We start from the raw sequence: 27,957 nt of genomic DNA, 5'->3' as shown, positions 1-27,957 counted from the left end.
CATCGTTTTGACCGTTAGAAGTGGAATAAAACGTTGCTGTTTTCAGGACTTCAAACTGTTTTTTGTTTAGTTTTCGGCCCGATTGTTCGTCTAGTGAACAGACCAAAGATGGAAGGTGCTGACGCCTGGTTAGAACCGGTCCGGATCATTATCCAGAGCAGCTTTAGGTTGGATCCGGAGAAATGGCGGGAGTTTGTATCGGCGAAAAGCAACATGGCGACTCTGAGCAGGTTCATTAACGGTCCTGATTACCTCCACCTGTTCCATTACCTGCAGCCGGAACCTGGCCTCTGTGCTAGCCCCAGCCTCCCGTCAGGAATCCACACCAAGGTCCTCTGTGTGTCCAAGACGGTCCAGGAAGCCTTGCCAAAGGAAAACTCTGGAAAATTCCTCAGGATGCGGGAATTTATTGGAGGAGAGGCTCTGAGGACCCTAATAAGCCTTACTGAGGAGGTATGCTAATGCTAACAGCAAGTCATTATAAAGAAAATTGGTTCCAATTTTTATCTAAAAGTGGAATAAACCAGTATCTGTGTAAATCAAAGATATTAAAGATAAGATAAAGATAAAAACAAGAATAGAGAATGATTTTCCTGCCTTTCATGAGGCTCTCAGGTGATAGATGAAAAACCATCCAATTCAAACAGTTTTTACAATCATACCAAACAATGTGGATCTGTCACACCTATGTCTCCTCTGCCTTTAGGTCACCTGGCCATTGCTCAGCAGAGCAGAGAGCAGCAACAGGTGGGCTTTGGGCGTGGCCAAGGATGCCCTGAAAGTCCTGGAGAGGCAAAAGAGCACCGCATTGGTGTTGAAGGCTCAGGTGGAGGGACACACCTTCCTTCCTCCACCTGATGCTCTCTGTCATCAGGATGACCTTGACTTCCTCCAACGAGGCTGCAGCGTCATCCAAGGTGTTGGTTTCCAGGAAAACAACAGCAGTGGTCATGAGCTGCTTCAGGAACATTCTCCAAATAGCCTCCACCTCCATGAGAACAACAACTTCGATACCAGCTACCCTGTCAATCATTGCAGTGATCTCTATGACAACAGCTCCCATGTGGATCAGATTGAACAGTAAGAGACATCTCTGGTGTATATCTCCTGATTTACCTCAGCTGAGACATGATCTTTGTGTGTAAAGGTGTGATTAATCACATTTGTTTTTTATATTAAGTCAAATTTATTTATATAAACTAAAGGCAAATAGAAAATAAGGGGGCCGAGGGGCCTTTGCCGCCCCCACTTTAGGGTACTGCCCGGCCGTGATCTGGTCCCACCAGATATCCACGGCTGGACCCGATTGTGCTGAAAGGCAGTGATGGATCTCTCTCCCTCTCGGGCGCTTTCGTTGTCTAGAGACACAGAGGGAACCGAACAGGATCCGCAAAAACGCGCGCAGCGTGATGTACTGGCATGCGCAATGAGATCAGAAGCGTAAAACAACAACCTGTCCAGTTAACACGTTGCCTGAATGGCGCTTCAGCGCAAACTTGTCAAATTCTGGTAAAAGTGGATGCCAATATGTTTATCTGCAGTGTTATTAACTCACTCAAAGTGCTAATAACTGCGTTCATTATTATTCTGACATTCATGCGTGTCCCAAATAGGGTTTGTTGTTTTATAAAATTGTTGGGATTATTTGTGACATAATACTAGCCTATAGCATGCACATACAGTATATACCGTATTTTCCGCACTATAAGGCGCACTTAAAAACCTTAAATGTTTTCAAAAAATGACAGTGCGCCTTGTAATCCGGAGCGCCTTATATATGGATCAATTGGTTAATTGGTTGATCCATACTGGTTGTACACGGCGCTCTGTCAAAATGTTTCAGTACGACTGGTAAACTACAAAGCCGCACCGCTTGCAGCATTACGGCTACCGTAGTCAGGGGCGTCGCCGAAGTAATAGCGGTAAACACCTGTACTGTGCTTACTCCTAGTCCAACACCACTTGTGTGTGTATAACGTTTGAATGTACTGTTGCAGGAATTGCCTGAACTATATGTGATTAGAAGCTCAGTGTGTGGGGTGTATGTTTCGTGTGTGTGTGTGGAAGATGTTGACATTACTCCTCCGGACAGAGGTGGCGCTGTGTGCTGCCGTAGCTGAGAATCAAGAGTGAAGGAGTGACGTCGGTATTATTGTGTGTGTGGGGTGGGTAGAGACGGCGACCGGAGCAGCGGTGTATGAGTCTGTAAGCCCTGTGTTTTTACGTGCTGCAAAGTCATTAAAAAGAACCCCGAATCTCGTCAACAACTCAGTGTTTTGATGCTGTTTCTTCATGCTCAACTCAGCAACGTATGAGTGAGGGAGTTAACCCCGAGGAAACTAGTAACTTCAGCCCTGGAGAAAGCGTCTCCCCTGTGTCATCAGACTACGGTCAGGGGACAGAAACAGGAAAGTTAACAGTACTAACATTTGATTTAGTGCATCAAACTGTTTCTTTTACGTGTTTACTGAATCAGGGAAAAGTTCCCTTTCATGTTTTAACTAACGTTTGATTTCAACTTCAACTTCATAGACTCCAATGCATTCCTAACGTGCGGTTGGTTCTATTCAATAGATTTCTATGTAGAGGAGACCTTATCATGAGAGTGAATGGAGTTATCAGAACGCTGGTTTGTAGTGTATTAATAAAGTTTCACTGACTGACTTATCTGACTGTTTTGTTGACATTCTCTTTAGCTCCATCTAGTGGATGCATAACGCAACCCCAGTCAAACGTTTGACTGCAGTAGCTTCTATTCTATGCGCCTTATAATCCAGTGCGCCTTATAGTGCGGAAAATACGGTAATTGATATTTCCCGAGCGATCTCAGCTCAGTGTGCGTTGAGGTCCATGACTGGTGAAGCCCTGAATCCTCTCGGGTCAGACATTAAATAGTATTACCTCCGTTGTAACATGTAGTTGTTTTTAAAGCTTTTAATGATGCTTTAATCGTTTCTATACTGTTCGACAACGCAACAGCAAGAAAAACAAAAGAATACATAATTTAAGGTCAAATTTGATCATCTAAAATTATTTGTTATTTTGTCGGAAGGCGCAGTTCTGCTGATCCTGTGGCTCCTGGATGGGCTGCAGGAGGAACAGTGACCCGATCCAGAAGCTGCGGGTTCAGCGGAACTGGAGGAAAACGAGCATCTTCAGCCACGGACTGTGAGAGAAGGTGTCCACTCCTAAGGGGGCATCCTGCCGTGGGTTCCGGGAAATCCACAGCTGGCCTGGCACTGCGTTGTCCTGTGTAGCGAACTGACGCCCTCTACTGGCCGCTTGAAGCACGCAGGGTTGCGTCATTATGGATGATCCAGCTGCTGATGTTTTTCCTGCTGCTATATTCTGCTCCTGCTTTTCTGGACTGTCAGTTTGTTACTGTTCACAGCAGCAGATTGGTCATCTCAGCCTCCACCCTGACGAGATCAGTGATCCTAGCAGGCATGTAGCAGGAGGAACAAACATAGTGGTCAAAATACAAAACAAAGACTGTAAAGGGCAACTTTTAAAGAGGGCCTGGGTTAGAGCCCTCATCAACACCCTAAAAATGCCTTAATTGGCATTAATTTAAGTGATAGATGGCAAAACTTGAGTTTTCTTCATCACTAAACTCATTTTGGTCAGCAGTTGCTTGTTTTATTGACACCGTCTTTGTTCTTGAGGAATATGATTATAATCCTGCCCTTTCCTATTGATGACGCAAGACATTTATAAAGAGCTGATTTTTTTTACTGGGTTCATTTATTTTTTAACCTCAAATACTACAGAAGGTAATAAAAGACAATTGGCTGGAAGGAAAGCAGGAGGCACTATACTAGCTAGAGATACATACATGCAGTTCAGACTGTCCAGACTTAATTAATATGGGCTTCAGGAGGTACATTAACCAGGGTTGCATTAAAATAATTATTTTTAACAATCTTTAAACAGTCTACAGACTAATAATATACAGAACATGCTACATACTCAGTCTAAGTGAATATTGTACTGATGTGGTTTGCAGCATAAATAATTGGATCACCGTTGATTAATTGTTTTTCATCTTGTCATCACATTCGTCAGATCTCACAGAAACCCTTATTTACCTGTCGGCACATAATGATGATGGCATGTCTGATCTGTTCATGAACATTTAGAGAAATCTTAACAGAAAGTCCAGCTGTGGTTCCAGGGACGTGGGAACGCATTCAGAAACTCCCAAACTTCACAGCCCATCCTCGCTTATCTAGAATACAGAATTTCCTCCTCCTATTCAGATCCTGGTACCAGGCCTGAAGTCCTGCATGTGCAGTTCAGGAGGTATCACATAAACATCAGAAAGAATGAAGGAAACTAGATCAGACTCACTGCAGACAGATTTTACATTACAGCTGTTCTGAGATCAGAATCTACGTGGCTCCTCTAAGGCCTGCACTTGTATAGCGCTTTATCAAGTCTGAGGACCCCAAGGTGCTTTACACCACATTCAGTCATCCACCCATTCAGTCCTACATCCACACACTAACTGGTGGACTACATTGTAACCACAGCTGCCCTGGAGCAGACTGAAAGAAGTATTGGCGCCACTGAAACCCTCTGACCACCATCAGCAGGCAAGGTGTGTCTCGCCCAAGGACACAACGACTGAAACGGACGGAGTGAGGGTTAGAACCGGCAACCCATCGATTACAGGATGAATCTCTCCCACCGCCTCTACTGTCGCCCCGAGGCTTAGGCCCTCTAATGTATAAAAGGGGAAGAGAAAAATGATACCAGGGGACCCCTGTGAATTAAAAGAAAAAGAGACTCTATGACGAGAATGGAGTTGTTGGTGCTTCGTCATACTGCAAGCCTTATATGGACTTCGTTCCAGTTTCTCTGCTCAGTTTCTCTTCCATTGTCCTCTTGGGTACCAGTAGCAGAAGGCTTCTCTGACCCTCGGATGATCCGCGACTCCCCCAAACAAAGGGCATCTCGCACCCATGGACAATTTTTGCCCTCTACTTGTTGTGCAAACTGGGAGTGAAAGACTTGGACAGGGGACACCCCCAGCCATTTTACGTCAGGTGGAGAGTCTCTGCACAGGGCCCATAGAGCTGACCTCTGACCCTGCACGTCCTTTTCACAGCTAATTTTCTTTCTAATTTCTGAGTATTTGGCTTGAATATAGAAACCTTGAGCAGAGAGCCTGGTAGCGTCATAGTTAAGAGAAGTGGCTCGAACACTGAACCCTGTGGTACTCCACAAGTAACTGTTTTACCCAGAGCTCGATACCTATCACTCCACACCCACACCTAGCGCATGTTTACAGGTGCATAATAATGTCTATAGATGTGTGTAGGTGTATGTCTAGGTGGGTCACAGGCATACAGGTGTGTTTAGGAACATAAACACACCTGTATGCATGTCTCTCCTTCCACAGGAAGCTCTCGGCTGTTCATCTTGTTCATGCCTGTGAGGAGACTGTTGTGGAGTGGGTGGAGCTAGTGTCTGACTTCCTTCAGCAGGACTGGTCTGAACAGCCTCTGGACCAACTAAAACCCGTCCCTTCAGAGGAGTTTGCCTTCTGGAGAAACCGTCTGAAGAATCTGCTTTTCATCCAGAACCAGGTAATGACATGGTTCTAGTGTGGGCCAATGATGTCACCACAGCTTTGCTGACAGGTGTTTTTTGTTGTTTACTGTATGTTTAGCTGATGAGCCCCAAAGCCCAGCAGATGACGTCCATCCTCCAGGCTGCAGACAGTGTCTACTGGACAGCTCTGCAGGACCTGCAGTGTGTTGTCCAGGAAGGTACACACCACCATCCTCACAGACCTAAAGGACAGACACCTAGAGCCTTGGATACATCTGTTTGTCCTCTGACTGTCCCCTCAGGTGTCCGGGAAGCCGAAGACATCATGGTGAACCTGGCTCCGGTTCAGGAGAAGCTCAGTGAGGTTCTGGAGATGGACTTCTATAAGGTGCCAGAACCCCCCTGGGAATTAATTATTCCCAGTTTGGGTTTGAATTATCCACTTGCTGGGAGTTTATTGGTCACCTTCACTTGGACCAGTCAGCTGATAGAGTAAGAACATTTTCAGTAACTCTGTCTCTGATTGGCAGCTGAGGAACCACATGGCAGCCGTAATGGAGGAGGTTTATCTGCTGTGGATGCGCTCTGAGTTCTACTGTTGGCCCAGTAGGATGCTGGTCCTGCTGCAGGAGATCTGCAACCTCTTCATCCACCTGGTACTGAAACACTAACCAAACACACACAAATGATGCCCTGCTGCAGCTGAACTCTTCCAGTTTAATGAGGAACAGTCTCGGGAGTCAAAACCTTGATCCAGCTTGTAGCGGTTCAGTTCAGCTAAATGTTGAGGTCTCCACCTACCTGGACAGCTTTTCTGACCCATACTTTGTTCAGGGATGTTAGAACATCCAAAACATGCTGTGTTTGTATCAGGAAGGATGTACGATTCCAGATCTGCGGAGATCTTTTTTCATCTTTAAACATTTCAGACAAACAGACTTCCAACCAGGATATATTGAGGAAAAATGAACCACACGACCTTCTTCAGGTATATCCATCAACTGGATAATGGACAATTGGTAGAATGGTCTCTTAATATGGGAGTCAGTCTCTATCTCAAGTGGAACAGTTCCAGTATCCTGGTGTTCCTAAATGATGGTAGGGTGGAGCAGTAGATGGATAGATGGATCAGAACTTCATCTACAGTAATGAAGGTTTTGCTCTGGTATAAGGAAGGAACAGAGCTGAAAGTGAACCTCCGGATTTGCTGCTCCATCTTTGTCCCAACCCTCACCTATAGTTCTGAGATATAAATCAGTAGTGAAAGAACCAGATCCTGGATAAAAGCAGCTGAAATGAGCCTTCTTTGTAAGGTGGACGGGTTCTTTCTTAGAGATAAGGAAAGGAAGTCCATCATATTGGAGGAGCTCAGGGTAGAGCTGCTGTCCCTCTGCAGAGGGAACCCATTTAAGGAGGTTCATTAGGAAGATCCTAGATGGCTCCCTTAAGGAGGTCTGTAATTCAGTTAATTTCAATTGAGTTTTATTTCTATAGCACCAACTCACATTGTCTCAAGGCACTTTAGAAAGTCCGTTCAATCCAATCAAAGATTGTAAGTCAGGTTCATACATTCCACTTAATCCAAACTATCAATCAGTCAGATTCAGTTATTTATTGAAATTGGATAAAAAGTTTTTCTATCTAAGGAAACCCAGCAGATTGCATCCAGTCAGTGACTTGCAGCATTCACTCCTCCTGGATGAGCATGTAGAGACAGTGGACAGTCACTGGTGTTGACTTTGCAGCAATCCCTCATACTGAGCATGAATGTAGCGACAGTGGAGAGGAAAAACTCCCTTTTAACAGGAAGAAATGTCCAGCAGAACCAGAACCAGGCTCAGTGTGAGCGGCCATCTGCCATGACCGACTTTCTATGGGAATGCAAAGTAAAACAACCCTAACCCATCCTGATAGTAAAGAATTACAATAGTCCAGCCTTGAAGTAACAAATGCATGGACTAGTTTTTCAGCGTCACTCCTGGACAGGATATTTCTAATTTTGGCAATGTTCTGGAGATGAAAGAAGGAAATCCTAGAAACCTGTTTAATATAGGATTTAAATGACATGTCCTAGTCAAAGTTAACACCAAGGTTTTTCACTTTAAATGGTAAATGGACTGAACTTATATAGCTCTTTTCCAGTCATACAGACCGCTCAAAGCGCTTTACACTAGAGCCACATTCATCCAATCGCACTCACTAACGCTCACACATTCATACACTGATACGCAGATCGGTAGGCAACTTGAGGTTAAGTGCCTTGCCCAGGGGCACATCGACATATGGCAGGAGGAAGCTGGAATCGAACCCACATTGACCGGAGCTCAATTTAATGCCATCCAGGTTAAGTGATTGACTAAGCAGTTTATTTTTTAAAGACTCCGGTCCAAAGACGACAACTTCTGTCTTGTCTGAATTTAGAAGCAAAAAATTTAAAGTCATCCAAGTTTTTAATCTTCAAGACATGCTTGTAGTCTATCTAACTGGTTGAGTTCATCAGGATTTATGGATAAGTAAAGCTGAGTATCATCAGCGTAACAGTGAACATTTATCCTATGCTGCCTGATAATTTGACCTATTGGAAGCATATATATAGTAAAGAGAATTGGCCCAAGTACTGAACCCTGTGGTACTCCACAATTAACCCTGGAGTTTAAAGATGATTTATTATTTACATGACCAAACTGGAATCTGTCAGACAGATAAGATTTAAACCAGCCTAGCGCTGTTCCCCTGATCCCTACAGCATATTCCAGCCTTTTTAAGAGAATATTATGGTCGACTGGATCAAATGCAGCACTGAGATCTAACAGAACCAGAACAGACACAAGTCCATTATCTGAGGCCATAAGAATATCATTAGTGACTTTCAGCAGAGCTGTTTCAGTGCTATGATGAGCTCTGAAACCTGACTGAAACTCTTCAAACAGGTCATTGCTGTATAAATGTTCACACATTTGATTAGAAACTATTTTCTCAAGAATTTTAGATAAGAATGGAAGATTGGATATAGGTCTGTAATTTATTAAATCATCTCGATCAAGCGAAGGTTTCTTAAGTAAAGGTTTAATTACAGCTACCTTAAAAGCCTGTGGTTCTGATCCATTTACTAATGATAGATTAATCATATCTAAAATGGGGCTGGTAATCAGAGGGAACACTTCCTTAAATAATTTGGTTGGGATTGGGTCTAACATACAAGTTGAAGGTTTAGATGAAGCTAATATTTCTGATAACTCAGGAAGCTCCACAGGATCAAAACAGTCCAAACCCAGATCAGGTTCTGCAGTTATTTCCAATGTTGTCTCACTTGCTGAGAATGAAGTAATCATCTTCAGGAGTATGTCAAAGATTTTATTTTTAATAGGATCAATTTTACTCGTACTCGTCGTCTTCCGCTTCATCCTGGACCGGGTCGCGGGGGCAGCAGACTCAGCAGACACGCCCAGACGTCCCTCTCTCCAGACACCTCCTCCAGCTCCTCCAGGGGGAGCCCAAGGCGTTTCCAGGCCAGCCGAGAGACATAGTCCCTCCAGCGTCCCCTGGGCCGTCCCCTGGGCCTCCTCCCGGTGGGACGTGCCTGGAACACCTCCCGAGGAAGGTGTCCAGGAGGCATCTGGTATAGATGTCCGAGCCACCTCAACTGGCTCCTCTCGATGTGGAGGAGCAGCGGTTCTACTCAGTAGAACTACTAGGTTTCTACTCCGAGCTCCTCACCCTATCTCTAAGGGAGTGCCCGGCCACCCTACGGAGGAAGCTCATTTCAGCCGCTTGTATCCAGGATCTCGTTCTTTCGGTCATGACCCAAAGTTCATGGCCATAGGTGAAGGTAGGAACGTAGACCGACCAGTAAATTGAGCCCCCATTACTGCAGCAGCCGCACCGATCCGTCTGTCGATCTCCCGCTCCATTCTTCCCTCACTCGTGAACAAAACCCCGAGATACTTGAACTCCTCCACTTGAGGTAGGAACTCCCCTCCAACCTGAAGAGGACAAGCCACCCTTTTCCGGTCGAGAACCATGGCTTCGGACTTGGAGGAGCTGATCTTCATCCCAGCCGCTTCACACTCGGTTGCGAACCACCACAGCGCATGCTGTAGGTCTTGGCTAGAGGGGGCCAGCAGGACCACGTCATCCGCAAAAAGAAGAGACAAAATCCACTGGTCCCCAAACCAGACCCCCTCCGGCCCTTGGCTGCGTCTAGAAATCCTGTCCATAAAAGTTATGAACAGGACCGGCGACAAAGGGCAGCCCTGCCGGAGTCCAACATGCACTGGGAACAGGTCCGACTTAGTGCCGGCAATGCGGACCAAACTCCTGCTCCGCTCGTACAGGGACCGGATGGCCCCTAATAAAGGGCCCCCGATTCCATACTCCTGGAGCACCCCCCACAGGGCAACACGAGGGACACAGTCAAATGCCTTCTCCAGGTCCACAAAAGACATGTGGACCGGTTGGGCAAACTCCCATGAACCCTCGAGTACCCTGTAGAGGGTGTAGAGCTGGTCCAGTGTTCCACGGCTGGGACGAAAACCACACTGTTCCTCCTGAAGCCGAGGTTCGACTATCGGTCGGACTCTCCTCTCCAATACCCTGGCGTAGGCCTTACCAGGGAGGCTGAGGAGTGTGATCCCCCCTGTAGTTGGAACACACTCTCCTGTCACCCTTCTTATGAAGGGGGACCACTACCCAGTCTGCCAGTCCAGAGGCACTGTCCCCGACCGCCACGCAATGTTGAAGAGACGTGTCAACCATGACAGCCCTACAACATCCAGAATTGAGGTACTCAGGGCGGATCTCATCCACCTCCGAAGCCTTGCCACCGTGGAGCTTTTTAACCACCTCGGTGACTTCAGCCTGGGTGATGAAAGAGTCCAGCCCCGAGTCCCCAGCCTCTGTTTCCACCAGGGAATGCGTGACGGCAGTATTGAGGAGATCCTCGAAGTACTCCTTCCACCGCCCGATAATGTCCCCAGTCGAGGTCAGCAGCCTCCCACCCCCATTGTAAATAGTGTTGGTGAAGCACCACTTCCCCCTCCCGAGGCGCCGGATGGTTTGCCAGAATCGCTTCGAGGCCAACTGGTAGTCCTTTTCCATGGCCTCACTAAACTCCTCCCAGGCCCGGGTTTTTTCCTCTGCCACCGCCCGGGCTGCAGCACGCTTGGCCTCACGGTACCCATCAGCCGCCGCAGGAGTCCCACAAACCAACCACAGCTGATAGGACTCCTTCTTCAGCTTGACAGCGTCCCTGACTGCCGGTGTCCACCACCGGGTTCTGGGATTGCCCCCGCGACAGGCACCGCAGACCTTACGGCCGCAGCTACGGGCAGCAGCATCGACAATAGATGTGGAGAACATAAAAATTGAGAGTAAGGACCTGGTGGACGGTACAAAACAACAAACAGAAGAGGTTTTAGTGCTTTGCAATTTGGATGAGGAAAACTAAGGATTAAATATTCAAAAGAGTTGTAGCTATTGATTGGTCTGGAACTAATCAATAAATCCGACTGAAAGATGGTTGCTACTCCTCCTCCTCGCCCAGTAATTTGAGGAATGTGAAAATTTAAATAATTAGTAGGAGTTGACTCATTTATAGTAACATAATCCTCTTGCTGCAGCCAGGTTTCTGTGAGGCAAAATAAATCAATCTGATTGTCACAAATCAGGTCACTAACTAGCAATGTCTTTGAAGAGAGAGATCTTATGTTTCTCTGTAGTTATGCTGCTATAGGCTTAGGCTGCTGGAGGACATAATGACCACTTTCACCCTCTTTGCTATATTCTCACACTACTCTCCAATTTTGCATTATTTGCTGTTATTTCAGCTTTTAACTTTGTTCTCTCTTTTCTCTTCCTAGAAACTACACCTGGCCTGACTCTGTGTCTACCTGTGACACCTTTCTGGAGAGGGACATCGTCCGAGCTTCTGCTGGCAACAACTTAATGCTCACCTTCTACAGATGATCCACATAGCCCTGTCTTTTAGTGTTTAACCCTTTCTCTCTCCTAGACATGGCTACTGACTGAGCTTCTACTGTGACTAACTCTATGTTCTCTCTTTCAGACTCTAACCTTGAAAACTGGCTCAGAGTTTATCTGTTCTTTCTTTCTAGATGAAACGACTAAAGGAGCTACATCCATTAACATTTACTTTTCCTTCCCATAGAAAGTACTCCTGGATCAGTTCTTCTTTGTTCTCTTTGTGTCTCTGATCTGTTCTCTCAAACCTCCAGTCGGTCGTGGCAGATGGCCGCTCACACTGAGCCTGGTTCTGGTTCTGCTGGAGGTTTCTTCCTGTTAAAAGGGAGTTTTTCCTCTCCACTGTCGCTACATGCATGCTCAGTATGAGGGATTGCTGCAAAGTCAACACCAGTGACTGTCCACTGTCTCTACATGCTCATCCAGGAGGAGTGAATGCTGCAAGTCACTGACTGGATGCAATCTGCTGGGTTTCCTTAGATAGAAAAACTTTTTATCCAATTTGAATAAATAACTGAATCGGACTGAACTGTTCAATGGTTACGATTAACTGGAATGTATGAACCTGACTTTGTGAAGAACCTTGAGACGACATGTGTTGTTATTATATAAATAAATAAATTGAATTGAATTGAATTATGTTCAGTAAGCCACATTTAATTGTTTTCTTTTTTCTGTGAGTTTATTTATTTTAATGAGATTTTCCTGATTTCCTCCTTTTAGATTATTTTTTAATCTATTGAATTTTGGTCGTGGGCGAGACACTGTCTTAATAGGGTAATGGGTAGGAAGCAGTACAGAAGGAGTGTTAAACTACGACCCTGCTTCCTTTATAAGGCATGTCCCTCTGGGAGGAGATCCCAGGGCAGACCCAGAACTCTCTGGATGGACTATTTATCCCCTCTGACCAGAAAATGTCTTTGGAACCTCGCCTGTGTCTGTCTCACTAGTCTTTTCCATTTGCGTCTCAAATATCTTACCTGTCTCTCTCTCATTTGTCTCTGTCTTACATGTCTGTTTTCAACAGAGCAGGAAGTTTCTGCCAGGACAGAAAGTGATTCAAGTTCTGATGTCAGAACCCGGTCCAGTTCTGGGTGAGATCAGACTCGTGATCCACACCCTTCAGACTCTAAAGTTGGCATACACTCAGATGCAAACCCAGTTAGAGCTCCAGAACCAGGTACCATCTGTGGTTCTGGAGTCCAACAGTAGAACCATCTGAGAAAAACATGTGAATGATGTCATTCAAGTATTTTGTCTATTCTACAGGCTACACCCTCTCGCAGCTGGACCTTCCCATCGCACTTGGTTTTCATCCACCTGGACACCTTCCTGAGACGCCTGCTCAGCATCCAGGTACCCCCCCCCTCCCACACACACACTTTTCACCTGAAACCGCTCACCTGTAGACTAAACCAACCTCTTCTTATCCCTCCTACAGGGAGCACACTTCATCACTGTGCGGTTCTACCAGCTGGATCAGACGATTCTGTCTGGAGTCAACGGCACGTTGTTGACAGATGTGGTTCGGGAGGCGTATCAGGACTTCCTGGTCCAGGTGAGGGTGCTGTCTGGCTGCAACTGTGATCCAACGGACCCCGAGGACCAGGTGAGACCTGCAGGTGATAACTCATCACATAGTTGAGCTACTTCCTGTTCCTGAGCTGTCATATGACCCGCCTTCTCTCAGAGCTTTGAGCTGAACCTGGATCAGTTCCAGGCTCAGGTGTCAGACCTGGAGACTCGACTGGTGTCGGTGCTGAGCAAGGCACTAGAGGACTGCAGCGAAGCTTTGTCTGCCATCAAGGTACAGGCACCAACTGGTTCTGGCCTTATCAAACTGAACCTGACCCGTTATGACCCACTATAACCCATTTTGACCCGTTGTAACCTGCTGTGACCAGTTCTAACTAAACCTTATCAGTTTTGGTCCACTGTGACCCATTCTGACTAAATGGGACCTGTTCTGACTGAACCTGATGTGTTTTGACCCGGTCTGAGCCATTCCGAGTTGTTTTGACCCGCCGTGATCTGTTTTGATTGAACATGACTTGTGCTGACCTGTTTTAACCGGTTCTGCATGAACCTGACCCATATTGACCCACTGTGACAGGCTGTGACCTGATGTGAACCTGACAATTTGTGGCCCGACCTGGCAGGACACGGCCCATTCTAGCCTGCTTTGACCCATCTTATATGTTTCAGCTGGTAAAGATGTTCTGGTTTTTCCTGGACCGCCTTCTGGTCCAGGATCAGCTTCCTTCATACCTGAACCAGCTAGTGGAGCAGGTTCTGACTGATCTGGATCAGACTGAGCTGGAGTTCTACAGTGAGAGGGAAGAGCCCGAGAGATTCTTTAGATTCCATCCAGCAGCTGCAGCTCGCCTCTGCTGGAACCGCCAGCTCCGCCGGAGAGCTGAAGAAGCTCTGAGGAGCTTCAGAACGATCCAGAACCTGTAAGGCCTAAGCACACTCACAGCTGGGATCAGAACAGGCTCTGCTATGGTTCTGTTTTTTCAGGTGTGGGGGTTTGGCCTTGTCACATTTGGTACTCAAGAGGTTCAAAAAGATCGTGGACCTGTTGCAAGACTTCAGAACCAGCGTTCGGTCTGACTGGAGTTGGGAGTTGGAGTCCGAATGTGGTGTGATCCTGAACCATTCTCTGATCCAGATTACTCATCCGGACCATCTGGAGGTGGCCTGCAGGTACCAGGTGGGTCAGCTGCAAAATCACTCAGACTCTGCAGCCCCTTCAGCTGAAGGTTCTTATTCCAACAGAACTTTTGTTCTGACCAATCAGATCTGATCTCAGCTATGACAAAGTTCCACGAAGGAAACCAAAACGGAAACATAGAGGTCTTCCTCTCTCTCCTCCCCCTGTCTCCTATCTCCTCCCCCTGTGTCCTATCTCCTCCTGCTGTCTCCTATCTCCTCCCCCTGTCTCCTATCTCCTCCCCCTGTCTCCTATCTCCTCCTGCTGTCTCCTATCTCCTCCTGCTGTCTCCTATCTCCTCCCCCTGTCTCCTATCTCCTCCCCCTGTCTCCTATCTCCTCCCCCTGTCTCCTATCTCCTCCCCCTGTGTCCTATCTCCTCCTGCTGTCTCCTATCTCCTCCCCCTGTCTCCTATCTCCTCCCCCTGTCTCCTATCTCCTCCCCCTGTCTCCTATCTCCTCCCCCTGTCTCCTATCTCCTCCCCCTGTCTCCTATCTCCTCCCCCTGTGTCCTATCTCCTCCTGCTGTCTCCTATCTCCTCCCCCTGTCTCCTATCTCCTCCTGCTGTCTCCTATCTCCTCCCCCTGTCTCCTATCTCCTCCTGCTGTCTCCTATCTCCTCCTGCTGTCTCCTATCTCCTCTCCCTGTCTCCTATCTCCTCCTGCTGTCTCCTATCTCCTCCTGCTGTCTCCTATCTCCTCCCCCTGTCTCCTATCTCCTCCTGCTGTCTCCTATCTCCTCTCCCTGTCTCCTATCTCCTCCCCCTGTCTCCTATCTCCTCCTGCTGTCTCCTATCTCCTCCTGCTGTCTCCTATCTCCTCCTGCTGTCTCCTATCTCCTCCCCCTGTCTCCTATCTCCTCCCCCTGTCTCCTATCTCCTCCTGCTGTCTCCTATCTCCTCCTGCTGTCTCCTATCTCCTCTCCCTGTCTCCTATCTCCTCCTGCTGTCTCCTATCTCCTCCCCCTGTCTCCTATCTCCTCCTGCTGTCTCCTATCTCCTCCCCCTGTCTCCTATCTCCTCCTGCTGTCTCCTATCTCCTCCCCCTGTCTCCTATCTCCTCCTGCTGTCTCCTATCTCCTCTCCCTGTCTCCTATCTCCTCCTGCTGTCTCCTATCTCCTCCTGCTGTCTCCTATCTCCTCCCCCTGTCTCCTATCTCCTCCTGCTGTCTCCTATCTCCTCCTGCTGTCTCCTATCTCCTCCTGCTGTCTCCTATCTCCTCCCCCTGTCTCCTATCTCCTCCTGCTGTCTCCTATCTCCTCCTGCTGTCTCCTATCTCCTCTCCCTGTCTCCTATCTCCTCCTGCTGTCTCCTATCTCCTCCTGCTGTCTCCTATCTCCTCCTGCTGTCTCCTATCTCCTCCCCCTGTCTCCTATCTCCTCCTGCTGTCTCCTATCTCCTCCCCCTGTCTCCTATCTCCTCCTGCTGTCTCCTATCTCCTCCCCCTGTCTCCTATCTCCTCCTGCTGTCTCCTATCTCCTCCCCCTGTCTCCTATCTCCTCCTGCTGTCTCCTATCTCCTCCCCCTGTCTCCTATCTCCTCCTGCAGCCTCTCTTCTCTTTCTTCCTCTTCGCTCCTGCCCCACCCCGGGTGAGTTTAGGTAGTGAGGGTTTGGCTCCACGATAAGAAGCAGGAGAACATGAGGATGTCTTTATTCTCAGCCTCCACTCCTCGTCTTTTTTGTGTTTGCCTGCAGTTGGAGGCGCTGCTCCAGGAGCTCAGGTATGTGACCAGAGAAGGACACGTGGAGCTCCGCCCCCACACTGTTCATCTCCTGAGTTGCAGAGATGACATCACACAGAAGTACCACTGCCTGAAACAGATAGTGGTCTGCTACAACCAGGTGCACTGTTTCTCATTCACTGTACCTGCAGCTGATGCAGAGGAAGACAAAGGTCAGGTGACACACTCTGCTGTTCTCTCAGGTAGTGGGCGGGGCCATGGAGGTAGAGCTTCATCTGATCCAGGAACATCTGCAGGAGCTGGAGCAGATTCTGTGTGAACTGCAGAGGAAAACCTGGATCTCTGAGGGTGCGTGATGTGGCAGGTCACTTGATCCAGTGCAACACATGATGCCCTACACCGAGAGGCATTTCACATGATCACAACATGCAGAAAATATTGCACCCCATAATGACATAGATACTGCTGGACACCACAGGATGTTTGAAATGATGCAAATATCACATGACCCTTGTGTGTGTGTACAGGTGTGCAGCAGCAGAGCCAGCAGGTGTTGATTGTTCATTTCAACATCAGAGAAGCTAGATCCAACATGGACGCCATGAGACGCATTGCACATGTGAGTTAAGAGTTACTGATGTCACACGGATGAGTTAAACCACACCCCTCTGATATCTGCTGCTGTTTATGCAGGGGTGGGCGGAGCTTGACCTTCTGCAGCGTTCAGAGGATTCTCTGTTGGAGAGCAAAGTTAAAGATCAGACCTGCAGAAACATTAAAACAGACGGGGAGCAGCTGCTCAGGTTAACACAGGTACGTCTGAACACCTGGACAGGGCGTTGGAGAGGTGAAGGTGCTGATGTAGATTCATTACCTGTTCTCAGGTGAACAGGAGTCTATACAAAGCTGATGAGTCCTCTCAGGCTTGGAAAAGGTATCTGGACTACATTGATGACAGAGTCCAGGACGGGTTACTACAGCTGCTAATCAGAGCTCTGCATTTTCTAACAGACAACATGAGCCCACAGGTACACACACACCTGGATGTCATGCCTGAGAACAAAGCTGTAAGCACACCTGTACACAGGTCAGAACCTCGTTCTTTCTACTGGAGCCAATAAGGGGCCTGTTGTGAGTTTTTCTTTTAATTTCTGTGCATCTGTGTGTGTGTGTGTGTGTGTGTGTGTGTGTGTGCTGACAGACCTGTGGCCCCGCCCTGTTCTCTGTCACTCTTCAGCTGCAGGAAACAGGAAGTGTGTTTGAGCCAACAATAGATGGTGGCCTCATAAATGTCATAAAAACCATCATAAGAGACATTTATGGCGCTGCCAGTCTGATTCCCAGGATCTCTTTGAGTCGCCATGGTAACTACCAGGTGAGTCTGGTGGTACTCTGACAATCTGCTGTTGATCAGTAGCTTCAACACCTGTCTGTTCCTCACCTGTGTGCTAGGTGTTGCTGCAGCAGAACCCAGAGCTGTGTACACGGGAACAAGAAGTGATGTGTCGGCTGCTGCAGATGAAGGAGGAGGCAGAGCAACTGAGGGCCGGTCTAAACAGGTATTCTCACCTGTGGCAGAGTGACAGGACGGCAGTGTTTCAGGAGTTCCTGACCTATGGCAAGCAGCTGGGAGCCGAGGCGGTAGATGCCGAAAGGAAACCACCGTCCCTAAAGGACTTCCAGAGAGAGGTGGCACATCTGTACACACCTGTAACCTGTCTGGGGTTAAAGTTTACCACGTCAACTGAAACTGTTGTAGTTCTATTGTGTTTGAGCCAGTGCTCAGATTGCTACAGGTACAATCTAACAAGTAATGTGCTCCTCCTTTAGATCCAGGTTCTGCTCACTCTCAGCTCAGAGGTGACTCAGCTGGATGAGGTGATTCTCCTGAATGGCTGGCTGCAGGTAGACATGTGTCCCTTCAAAACCTGCCTGCTGTCCATAATCCTCGACTGGAAACACATGTACACCCACCAACTGCTGGAGTCTGCCACCAACAGGTGAGCTCACCTAAGACCAGGTAGACCCTGAGATGGGATCAAGTCTACTTGGTTCTGGTAACAGGCTTACCGGTTCAGGATCAGTTCTCAGTTACAGGCCTGCTGGTCAAGAATCAGTGCTGGTTCAGGGCTTTCTGATTTGTTTCACTTAAAGAACTTCAATTAAATTGAGTTTCTTTCCAAAGTGCAAATTCAGAATAAACCTTGTCTCAAGGCACCTTGCAAAACAAACTGATCCAGCTTATATACAGAAATGTAGAGTGAATTAAATCCAATCATGCATGTAGCAACAGTGAAGAGGAAAACTCCCTTTTAATAGGAAGACACCTCCAGCTGAACCAGAACCAGAACCAGGGTCATTGTGAGCGGCCATCTGCCACGACCGACTGGGGATTTGAGAGAACAGACAGAAGCCCTGATCCAGGACTACTTTCTATGTGAAAGAAAAGTAAAGTGTAAAATTTGTCCAAGAGCTGAGGAAGCAACACAATGAGACACGTTGTCTTTACCTCCTGCAACAATTGTACCGGACCCTTGTCTGTAACAGAACCCAAGTAGACCTTCAGGCTTTATCGCTATGGATATTAAATGACAGATTGTTGTCACACTAGATGCTCAACAGTGGCAAGAAGAAAGCCATTATTAAGAAGTCCCATTTGCAGTTTGCCACAAGCCATGTTGGGGACCCAGAAAACATGTGGAAGAAGCTGCTTTGGTCAGACGAGAACAAAATTGAACTTTTTGGCCAAAATGCAAAACGCTATGTGTGGAGGAGAACAATACAGGAAAGAAGGACAAGGACCCTAAACATGAAGCCATGGCTACAATGGAACGGTTTAAACAAAACATATTCATGTGTTAGAATGGCCCAGTCAAAGTCCAGACCTAAACCCAGTCAAGAATCTGTGGTAAGATCTGAAAACTGCTGTTCAGCAACGATCTCCATCTAATCTGACTGAGCTTCAGCTGTTTTGAAAAGAAAAATGGGAAAAATTTCAGTCACTGGATGTAAAAAGCTGGTGGAGACGTACCCTAAAAGACTTGCAGCTGTAACTGCAGCAAAAGGTGGATTAATTCAGGGGGGGATGAATACTTTTGCACAATATCCTTTTCAGTTTTTTATTTGTAAAAATAAAAAAATCATGTATAATTTTTGTTCCACTTCACAACTGTTACCACTTTGTGTTGGTTTTTCACTTAAAATTTAAATAAAATATATTTATGTTTGTGGTTGAAATCTGAAGATATGTGGAAACGTTCATAGGGTATGAATACTTTTACAAGCCACCCTTACAATTGCAAGGAATTTAGGGATTTCATCATCTACAGTTCATAATATCATCAAAAGATTCAAAGAATCTGGAGAAATCTCTGCAGCAAGGCTGAAATCCAACACTGAGTGGCCATGACCTTCGTCCCCCCAGGAGGCACTGCATTAAAAGCCACCATCATTCTATAACGGATATCACCACATGGGCTCAGGAACCCTTCAGAACCACTGTCCATTAACACAGTTCATCGCTGTCTACAAGTTAAAACTCTACCATGCAAAGACAAAGCCAGATATCAACAACGCCCAGAAACAGCACCGCCCTCTCTTGACCCAGCCTCATCTGAGATGTACTGACCCAAAGTGGAAAAGTGTGCTGTGGTCTGACAAGTCCACATTTCAGATTGTTTCTGGACATCATGGACGTTGTGTCCTCCGGACCAAAGAAGAAAAGGCTATCCGGATTGTTATCAGCGCAAAGTTCTAAAGCCAGCATCTGTGAGGGTATAGGTTGGGTTAGAGCCCAAGGTTTGGGTAACTTGCACATCTGTGAAGGTGCCATTAATGCTGAGAGGTACATCCAGGTTCTGGATCACCATCTGCTGCCATCCAAGCAGCGTCTTCTTCAGGGACATCCCCGCTGATTTCAGCAAGACAATGCCAAGCCACATTCTGCTTGTGTTCCAACACCGAAGCGAGCAGCTTCATAGTAAAAAGAGTGCTGGAACCAGACTGGCCTGGCTGGAGTCCAGACCTGTCTACCATTAAAATTGTGTGGTGCATTATGAAGCCCCAAATATGACAAAAGAGACCCCGGACTGTTGAGCAACAGTATTGTTCATCAAGCAAGAATGGGAAAGCGTTCCTCCTACAAAGCTTCAACAATTAAAGAGTAAGAAAAAGAGTCTGAATGAAAATGTTTTAAATCTTAAAAAAGAAAGCAGCAAAGCAGAGCGTCGGTGGCGTTGATCCAGAGTGGAGGCAGCCCTGCCAGACTCCAACATGCACCGGGAACAGGTCCGACTTATTGCCGACAATGCGGACCAAACTCCTGCTCCGCTCGTACAGGGACCGGATGGCCCCTAATAAAGGGCCCCCGATTCCATACTCCTGGAGCGCCCCCCACAGGACATCACGAGGGACACAGTCGAATGCCTTCTCCAGGTCCACAAAACACATGTGGACCGATTGGACAAACTCCCATGAACCCTCGAGTACCCTGTAGAGGGTATAGAGCTGGTCCAGTGTTCCACGGCCGGGACGAAAACAACACTGTTCCTCCTGAAGCCGAGGTTCGACTATCGGTCGGACTCTCCTCTCCAATACCCTGGCATAGGCCTTACCAGGGAGGCTGAGGACTTTGATCCCCCTGTAGTTGGAACACACCCTCTGGTCACCCTTCTTATGAAGGGGGACCACCACCCCAGTCTGCCAGTCCAGAGGCACTGTCCCCGACCCACAAGCCAACCACAGCCGATAGGACTCCTTCTTCAGCTTGACAGCATCCCTTACTTCTGGTGTCCATCACCGGGTTCTGGGATTGAAGCCGCAACAGGCACCGCAGACCTTACGGCCGCAGCTACGGGCAGCAGCATCGACAATAGATGCGGAGAACATGGTCCACTCGGACTCTATGTCTCCAACCTCCCCTGGTTTTGGTCGAAGCTCTCCCGGAGGTGGGAGTTGAATACATCCCTGGTCGAGGGCTCCGCCAGACGTTCCCAGCAGACTCTCACTATGCGCTTGGGCCTGCCAAGTCTGTCCGGCTTTCTCCTCCTCCAGCAGATCCAACTCACCACCAGGTGGTGATCAGTGGACAGCTCAGCCCCTCTCTTCACCCGAGTGTCCAAAACATGCGGCCGAAGTTCTGATGATACGACAACAAAGTCGATCATTGACCTCCTGCCTAGTGTGTCCTGGTGCCAAGTGCACTGATGGACACCCTTATGTTTGAACATGATGTTCGTTATGGACAATCCGTGACTAGCACAGAAGTCCAATAACAAAACACCACTCGGATTCAGATCGGGGAGTCCATTCCTCCCGATCACGCCTCTCCAGGTGTCACTGTCGTTCCCCACGTGGGCGTTGAAGTCCCCCAGCAGAATAATGGAGTCCCCGGGAGGGGCACTATCCAGCACCCCCTGACAGGGACGCCAAGAAGGCCGGGTACTCCGCACTGCCACTCGGCCCGTAGGCTGAAATGATAGTCAGAGACCTCTCCCCAACCCAAAGGCGCAGGAATGTGACCCTCTCATCCACTGGGGTAAACCCCAACATGAGACGGCTGAGCTGGGGGGCAACAAGCAAACCCACCCCAGCCCGCCGCCTCTCCCCGTGGGCCACTCCAGAGTAGAAGAGGGTTCCAGAACCCACGCTGTGCGTGGAGGCGAGCCCGACTATTTCTAGTCGATATCTCTCGACCTCCCACACCAGCTCAGGCTCCTTCCCCCCCAGCGAGGTGACATTCCACGTCCCTAGAGCCAGCCTAAGCATCCGGGGATCGGGCCGCCGAGGTCTCCACCTTCGTCCACCGCCCAATCCTGACCAGGACATGTCATTTAAATCCCATACTAAACAGGTTTCTAGGATTTCCTTCTTTCAGAGGTCCAGAATTTTAACAGGAGTTAACATCCAAAGTGCTTTACATGATGAAAAAGGGATATTGCAGTGACATGATAAAGAAAAGGAAAGTTTGACTACAGGCTGAAATTAATCAATGCACTTGATGCTTTTAGGCCCATACTTTCTTTACATAAAACAACACATTTCTCCTTGGGGTGGAGGCAACTCGATAGAACTGTTCTGACCCATTATGCATCTCCATAATGGGGGAATATTCCTTTTAAAACTGTTCCACGTCTGGACCAATGGTGAAGACTTCCTGGCGCTCTGTAACTTCCTTCTATCGTCTTCTGGTAGAGCTCAGCTCAACCACTGTCTATCAGGGAGGGGTCTTTAACAGTGAAACTCCTTCTCTCTGTGGACAGCGAGGTTCTTTACGCTGTCTGTTCCAAGGTGGACAATCCTAATAAACCTTTAACCCCAGTAGAAACTTTTACCAACATGTTGTAGTTCATAGTTTAAATAGAAGAATCAAAGCAACTCTGAACAAATGGGTTTTAATCTTGATCTAGAGAACTCAGTGAATCAGCATTTCTGCAGTTTTCTGGAAGTTTATTCCAGATTAGTGAAGCAGAAGAACTGAATCCTGCTTCTCCATGTTCGGTTCTGGTTCTGGTTCTGCATAGTAGACTGGAACCAGATGACTTGACTGGTCTGGAAAGTTCATACAACAGCATTAGATCTTTAATGTATTTTGGTAGTAAGCCATTCAGACTAATAAACTAACAGATGTATTTTAGTCTCTTCTCTGAGGTCCAGGTAACCAGTGCTTTAGAACTGGGCTGATGTTCTCTACTCTCTAGGTTCTAGTGAGGACCAGGCAGCAGCGTTCTGGATCAGCTGCAGCTGTCTGATGGACCTTTTAGGCAGACCTGTGGAGAACCTGCAGTGGTCAGTTCCACTAAAGATAAACGCATGGATGAGTTTCTCCAGATCAGGGTTTGCGTTAAACTAATATTTTCCGTTTTTTTGACCATTTTTTTTAAACAGTGACTGAAAAATCTGAAGGCCATCTGTCATTTTGACATATTGCAATTCACACCCCTAACCACTTGGTGGCGAGTTAGCATATTAATTAGCTGCTTTACTCACTTGATGCATGACCTTGGTGGCTTTACTCTGAAAAATGTGACAGAATTTCTTACAAAATAATGATAACTGATTGTGTTGATAAGAGGTGGAAAATGTCATTTAAAAAATAAAGTGACAGCTAAAAACAGATTATGCTCCAGATCCTGTTGGGGCCACGAAAACACATCCATGCCTGGTCCTTCACCAGCCTAATTCCATTATGATCTCGTTGAAAAGTTTTTTACTGCAAAACCGCAGAACATTTAAAATAGAAAATAATCTCTGTGTGGTTGAACCAATGGCAGCGTAGCACATTTACTCAGTAAACTGGTAAGAAAAAAATCCTCAAATGAACTTAGAAACATTTTAACAGAAATGTATTCAACTCGTGTTAAAACTCCAAATACTGACAGGGAGGGATTTCCATGAAGCAACAAATTAGGGATGGATGTGGATTGTTCAGTACCTTAATCTCTACCAAGGTCAGCAGCTCTTTGATGACGCTTACTGGCTTTTGAACACATAATAATAGCGCCTCCTGCTGGCGAGTTTTATTTATGACGATATCTGTGTATTTTCTTCTTTCCGTGAGACTGATTATTACATTAACATGAAAAATGCAAGTTCATAACACTGGGACTATATTAGCCAGCAATTACTGCGCTCCATAGAGTTCTTTGTGATGTGAATATTGCACACGCTGATATTGCCATGAGGATATATTCACAATATATTGATGCAGCTTTAGTCACATGTACGCTAGATTTCTTTGTCCTATCATTAGTAACATTAATTTTCCATGACTGTCCTTAAGTAAGTCCTGAGTTTCTTGACCTCGACCTTCCTGACCTTGCCATCAGGGCTGGGGAAGGTTTTCACCAGATAATCTGTGGGCCGGTCTGCGGTCTTTCAGCAATACAACTCCTGCCTTCACATTTGGTCTTTCCATTAGCCATCTGTGTGGGCCTTGCCATCTCGATGGGTACAGAGTTTTCGGAGGCACAGAAGAACAAAACATTTTGTGCATAATCAGTTTAGCTGGTGTCAAGATCAGAGGAAATTCCAGGTCAGTGGACACTGGGACAAGGAGCCTCAAATAGACTATGGCTCTTACCACTGCTAATACTGTGGTGAATATTTTTGTTGTGCCAACCAGCCATTTTCAGCTTTCTCCAATGTGCAGCATATCAGGTGGGTTGAGTAGCAACGGAGATTGACTTTAGCTCAATAACGTCTGTGTTTCCTGGTTGTTACACTGCTGTAAGTCAGTGACAAGGTCTTTGCCTGCCCCCAGACGTTGCAGCAAGACTGTAACATGGTTGTGGTGAGGTGGAATGAATGAATTATTTTCATTACTTTCAAGCTCAACTTGTAAAAGGTGTCTGAGATATTCTTTGCTATCAAAATAAGGTGAGATCCTTGCTAGGTGACTTCCTTCCTCCCTGAAGGTATGTAAATTCCTCTTGAAAAGAACTTCACACTGAGTGGTTCATGTGATGGTAGACCTAGCTAACCTTCTAACAGGTGACCTCCATTATGAGAACGACTTAAACTTAAAATAGGATGTCACCTGAGGGCGGGTCTCAGGGTCTGACTCTAGATTTAGCAGCTCCGAGGATTCCTGGTTGACTGTTTCAAACCTTCATGAAAAGCTAGACATCACCATGCTTTTAGAAAGTGACCTTGAGCGCTTCCTTCTGTGGGAACATCTAATTCTTTGGACTGGGACTGAGCCAGCAGACTCTGACTGGTACCTTTTCTTTATTTGCATCCAGTCTGCAGCAGGTGACCCAACCCAGTGCTGATGATGAAGAGTCCCTATCTTCCTCCACCGTTTCCCTGACAGACACCATCCTGCTGCTGGAAGCTTCTGGAGTGGAGCTGCCTGAACACCTGGCTGCACAGCTGCAGGTAGTGACATCACAATGACATCACAGCTGGAAACAGCACACCTGTGGGTGGACGTGAAACACCTGCAGTCACTGAATAAATCTGAATAGGACTGGTTTCATTAGCAGCTGGTTGGAGCTCCACATGAGCAGATCCAAGGTGACGCAGCTGCTACATGGGGATAAATTGCTGCTGTATCAGCTGTGATTTCTGAGAGCTAAAGCAGGAGATCTGAAGCCTTTGATGAAACCATATTCAGTCCTCTTTCAGATCATCCTTTGGTTGTGTGACTTCCATGTTTATTTCACCTTACTATCAGCTGAAAGGTCCTGACAATGAATAAGGAATTAAGGTCAACCGCCAAATATTACCCCACTGATCCACCTCAGGAGGTGGTCATTAACTGGTGACCACTGTGAACTGTCTGGGGTGATACAGGATCACTGAAAGGATGTAAAAGAGGAAAAGCAAAGAAAGAGACATTGTTTCATTCTCCGGGGGTCCATCTGATCTGAGAAACATGTTGATCAGGAGAATCAAGCAGATAACACTAACTGAAGCATTTAGACGGTGGCGCAACACAGAGTTCAGCGTTGTCTGTGGGGTTTAGACTAGCAGAAATCAGTCGGTTTCCAGTCCACAGAAGAACTGATCTCCAACCTGCAGCTCTCACTTCTCCATGTGCATGAGTGGGTTCTCTGCTGGGACTCCGGCTTCCTCCCATGATCCAAACAACATGACAGTGTGTCTGTACTTTGCTCTTAGGTATGAATGTGTGTGTGGATGGTTGCTGTCAAGGGTGGAGCCCACCTCTTGCCTACTGACCAATGGAGATAGACATCCACCTCCCTGCAAGGACAACTGCTTAGAGACAATGAGTTTCACCAACAGTTAAACAGCAACCATCTCCATGCCAAGCTGGAGGCCAGAACTCCTCACAGGATCAAACCCAATTATCTCGTTTTTTAAGAGTCATTTGTTGACCAATCTTATAGTTTAGTTTCCATCAAATAACATTAAGCCCATCCTCTTTTATTTCCAGACTTTTAGGTGTGAGTACATAATAAAAAGAATCTGTTCTCCACCAGGTTCAAAGTTATGGAAGTCTAACACTCAAGCTATGAATATGCAATCCTTGGAGAATATCCCAAGAGCTTCATCTCAGAGTCTGCAGGCCTCAGTTAGCAGGTTAACTCACAAGCAGATCAAATGTACAAATCAGGGCCCCATCTGATCAGGAATCATTCGCCAAATGACCTTTGGTCTGTCAAGTATTGTCCTGGGAATCCTGGCCCAATATGGCGGCTGTATTATAGGACAATAGAGGGAAGAGGAGATACGAGCTCTGGCGTTCAGTAACAGCAAACTCAGCACACATATGGAATAAACAGACAACTTCTCTCCAAAATATAAGAATTTATTAACAATACCAATTCAACTGCAAAATGTTTCAGTTAACCAACTGTTTTCTAGTCAAGAGGAATTAGAATACAGAAACTAATAAACTATGAACAAATGAAGGTACAAGGGAACCAATAAAATGATGCAATGATGTGACCGTTCAGTGTTGTTTATGTTTAAAAACCAAGGTTTATCTTGGAACAATTGATCCTAATATTGTTCAAACAACCATCATTATTTAGTAAATAATATCTTAAAACATTTTTACTGAATTAAAAATCAATAATCAATGGATAATTGATCTTAATGTTAACTAGCCATCACATAGGGACTCTCACAAGATGACGACGAGCTGAATGTAAATATTGGTGTGTTCCATTTGTACTCAGAAGTCGCAATTTCCGAACTCCAAGTTGGAAATTTCAACTGGAACGCCCCTGATTTCGGAATTACGAGACGGAAAGTCAACATGAACACAAACATACCTGACTTCCACATTCAAGATGGTTGCCATGTGCCATTCCTGCGCTAGCAATAGCAGTTAGCGGTTTTAGCTGATAAAGAAAAGTTTGTAGTCTAGTCACACATGTACCTTTAAGTACCATCAATATAAATATGCGTATGAACGCTGGCAGCGCGTTACGGCTGATCTGAGTTTAAAATACTCATCGAAGTGAAGTTTGTCATTAGCGTTAGCTCAGCAGGTAACTGGCTAGCACTCAAATAGTTTAACTTTTAGCACCACAGACAAAAGCAAAATCCATGGAATAAACAGTATTTAAGTTGTTTTATCCTAAACTAGTTTTCTCTGCCCAGACACAACCTCTTACATGGCAGGGCCACGGTTTCTATGCTGTCTTCTCTCAAGGCAGTAGAAAGGATACTGCTTATTGACATCTTTTTTGGGAATCTGTAATGTCTGCAGATTCTTTCCTGCAGGAGCTCAGACAAAACCATTTCAAGCAGTTTGTGTTTTGTTTGGTCATTGTACAGTTGCAGCATACGCTGACAGCTAACCATATTTAAGGATTAAACGGCCTATTTTGCCAGCCAGTTTCAGACCCTAACAAGCGTTGCCTCTCCTCATGCTGAAGGCAGCAGGATAGAGGAAGACGTGCATCTGAGAGCAGTGTTTTCCACCATGAATCCTCCTTCCTGCAGCTAGCCTAACAAAATAGGTTAACGCTGTGCAGTACGGATTCAGAGTTTTTTACCGGTCTGTAGTTCCCTGTGTACAGTTCCAGTCCATGTTTCATTCATGGCTGGGGCACAACAGTAAAACCTGGACCTGAAGGAGGGGAAGCTGTATTTTTCCTCATGGAGGAAATCCTCTCCTCATCCTCTGATCAGCTGCTGAGATCCTGCCTTCAGCTGCCTCATGCTTTAAGTCGCTTCTATCAAGTCAAATATGATTTGCATGGTGTCTGTATTTAATGTTGAGTTTAATCCAGGGTGCAGATTGTTAACACCCTCTTCCTGTTTCCTTCTACAGTAATGGTTGTGACTGCTGAGAGACTACTGAGAAGTCTCCTGACCTCAGATTTTCCTGACCTCTCTTCAGAGGACACCATGGGGTGACATCTTAACACATGACATGTTTCTATAAATGGTTCTTACCTGATGTTTCTACCTAAAAGGTGTCAACAGTCATTTGGTGAGACATCGTAATAAAATGTGTGAATCTGAATATTTCTGTCCCTGTGGTTAGTTTTCCTCCGTTTTATAGTCTTCTTCTGCAGATGTAAGAGGCCGTGGCCGGTGATGGACAGA

At 46.5% G+C, this 27,957-nt stretch overlaps 1 protein-coding gene across 4 annotated transcripts; it reads left to right on the top strand.

Annotated features, from left to right (window-relative positions):
• LOC124869496 (dynein axonemal heavy chain 17-like) lies at positions 1-27,874 on the top strand. Of its 4 annotated transcripts, none has more exons than XM_047367365.1 (22): positions 1-453; positions 707-1,080; positions 5,405-5,591; positions 5,675-5,774; positions 5,859-5,944; positions 6,087-6,212; positions 12,563-12,715; positions 12,805-12,891; positions 12,977-13,144; positions 13,226-13,342; positions 13,786-13,991; positions 14,056-14,248; positions 15,944-16,090; positions 16,173-16,278; positions 16,458-16,549; positions 16,624-16,743; positions 16,815-16,997; positions 17,132-17,305; positions 17,383-17,619; positions 17,761-17,930; positions 24,672-24,807; positions 27,680-27,874. In XM_047367365.1, the coding sequence occupies exons 1-22, from the start codon at positions 109-111 to the stop codon at positions 27,680-27,682; spliced, it is 3,510 nt and encodes a 1,169-aa protein (XP_047223321.1). In that variant the 5' UTR covers positions 1-108; the 3' UTR covers positions 27,683-27,874. The 4 variants fall into 4 exon arrangements, with proteins under 4 accessions (XP_047223321.1, XP_047223322.1, XP_047223320.1 ...); XM_047367364.1 differs by having other exon boundaries at positions 2-453; positions 13,741-13,991; positions 16,815-16,958; XM_047367363.1 differs by having other exon boundaries at positions 2-453; positions 13,741-13,991.
• Positions 27,875-27,957: the final 83 nt, after the last annotated feature.

This window comes from Girardinichthys multiradiatus, chromosome 6 (genome assembly GCF_021462225.1).
Source record: "Girardinichthys multiradiatus isolate DD_20200921_A chromosome 6, DD_fGirMul_XY1, whole genome shotgun sequence".
NCBI classification, from domain to species: domain Eukaryota; kingdom Metazoa; phylum Chordata; class Actinopteri; order Cyprinodontiformes; family Goodeidae; genus Girardinichthys; species Girardinichthys multiradiatus.
Note: the sequence above shows the minus strand (reverse complement) of the source record. Positions and strands in the feature narration are given on the sequence as shown.

What these genes read in the sequence shown, in the direction of transcription:
- LOC124869496 (XM_047367363.1), top strand. Translation starts at nt 109, where the DNA reads ATGGAAGGTGCTGACGCCTGGTTAGAACCGGTCCGGATCATTATCCAG. An exon ending in AAGCTTTGTCTGCCATCAAG is followed by an intron (nt 13,343 to 13,740) that starts GTACAGGCACCA and finishes TATATGTTTCAG; the next exon opens with CTGGTAAAGATGTTCTGGTT. An exon ending in TCATGCCTGAGAACAAAGCT is followed by an intron (nt 16,998 to 17,131) that starts GTAAGCACACCT and finishes GTGTGCTGACAG; the next exon opens with ACCTGTGGCCCCGCCCTGTT.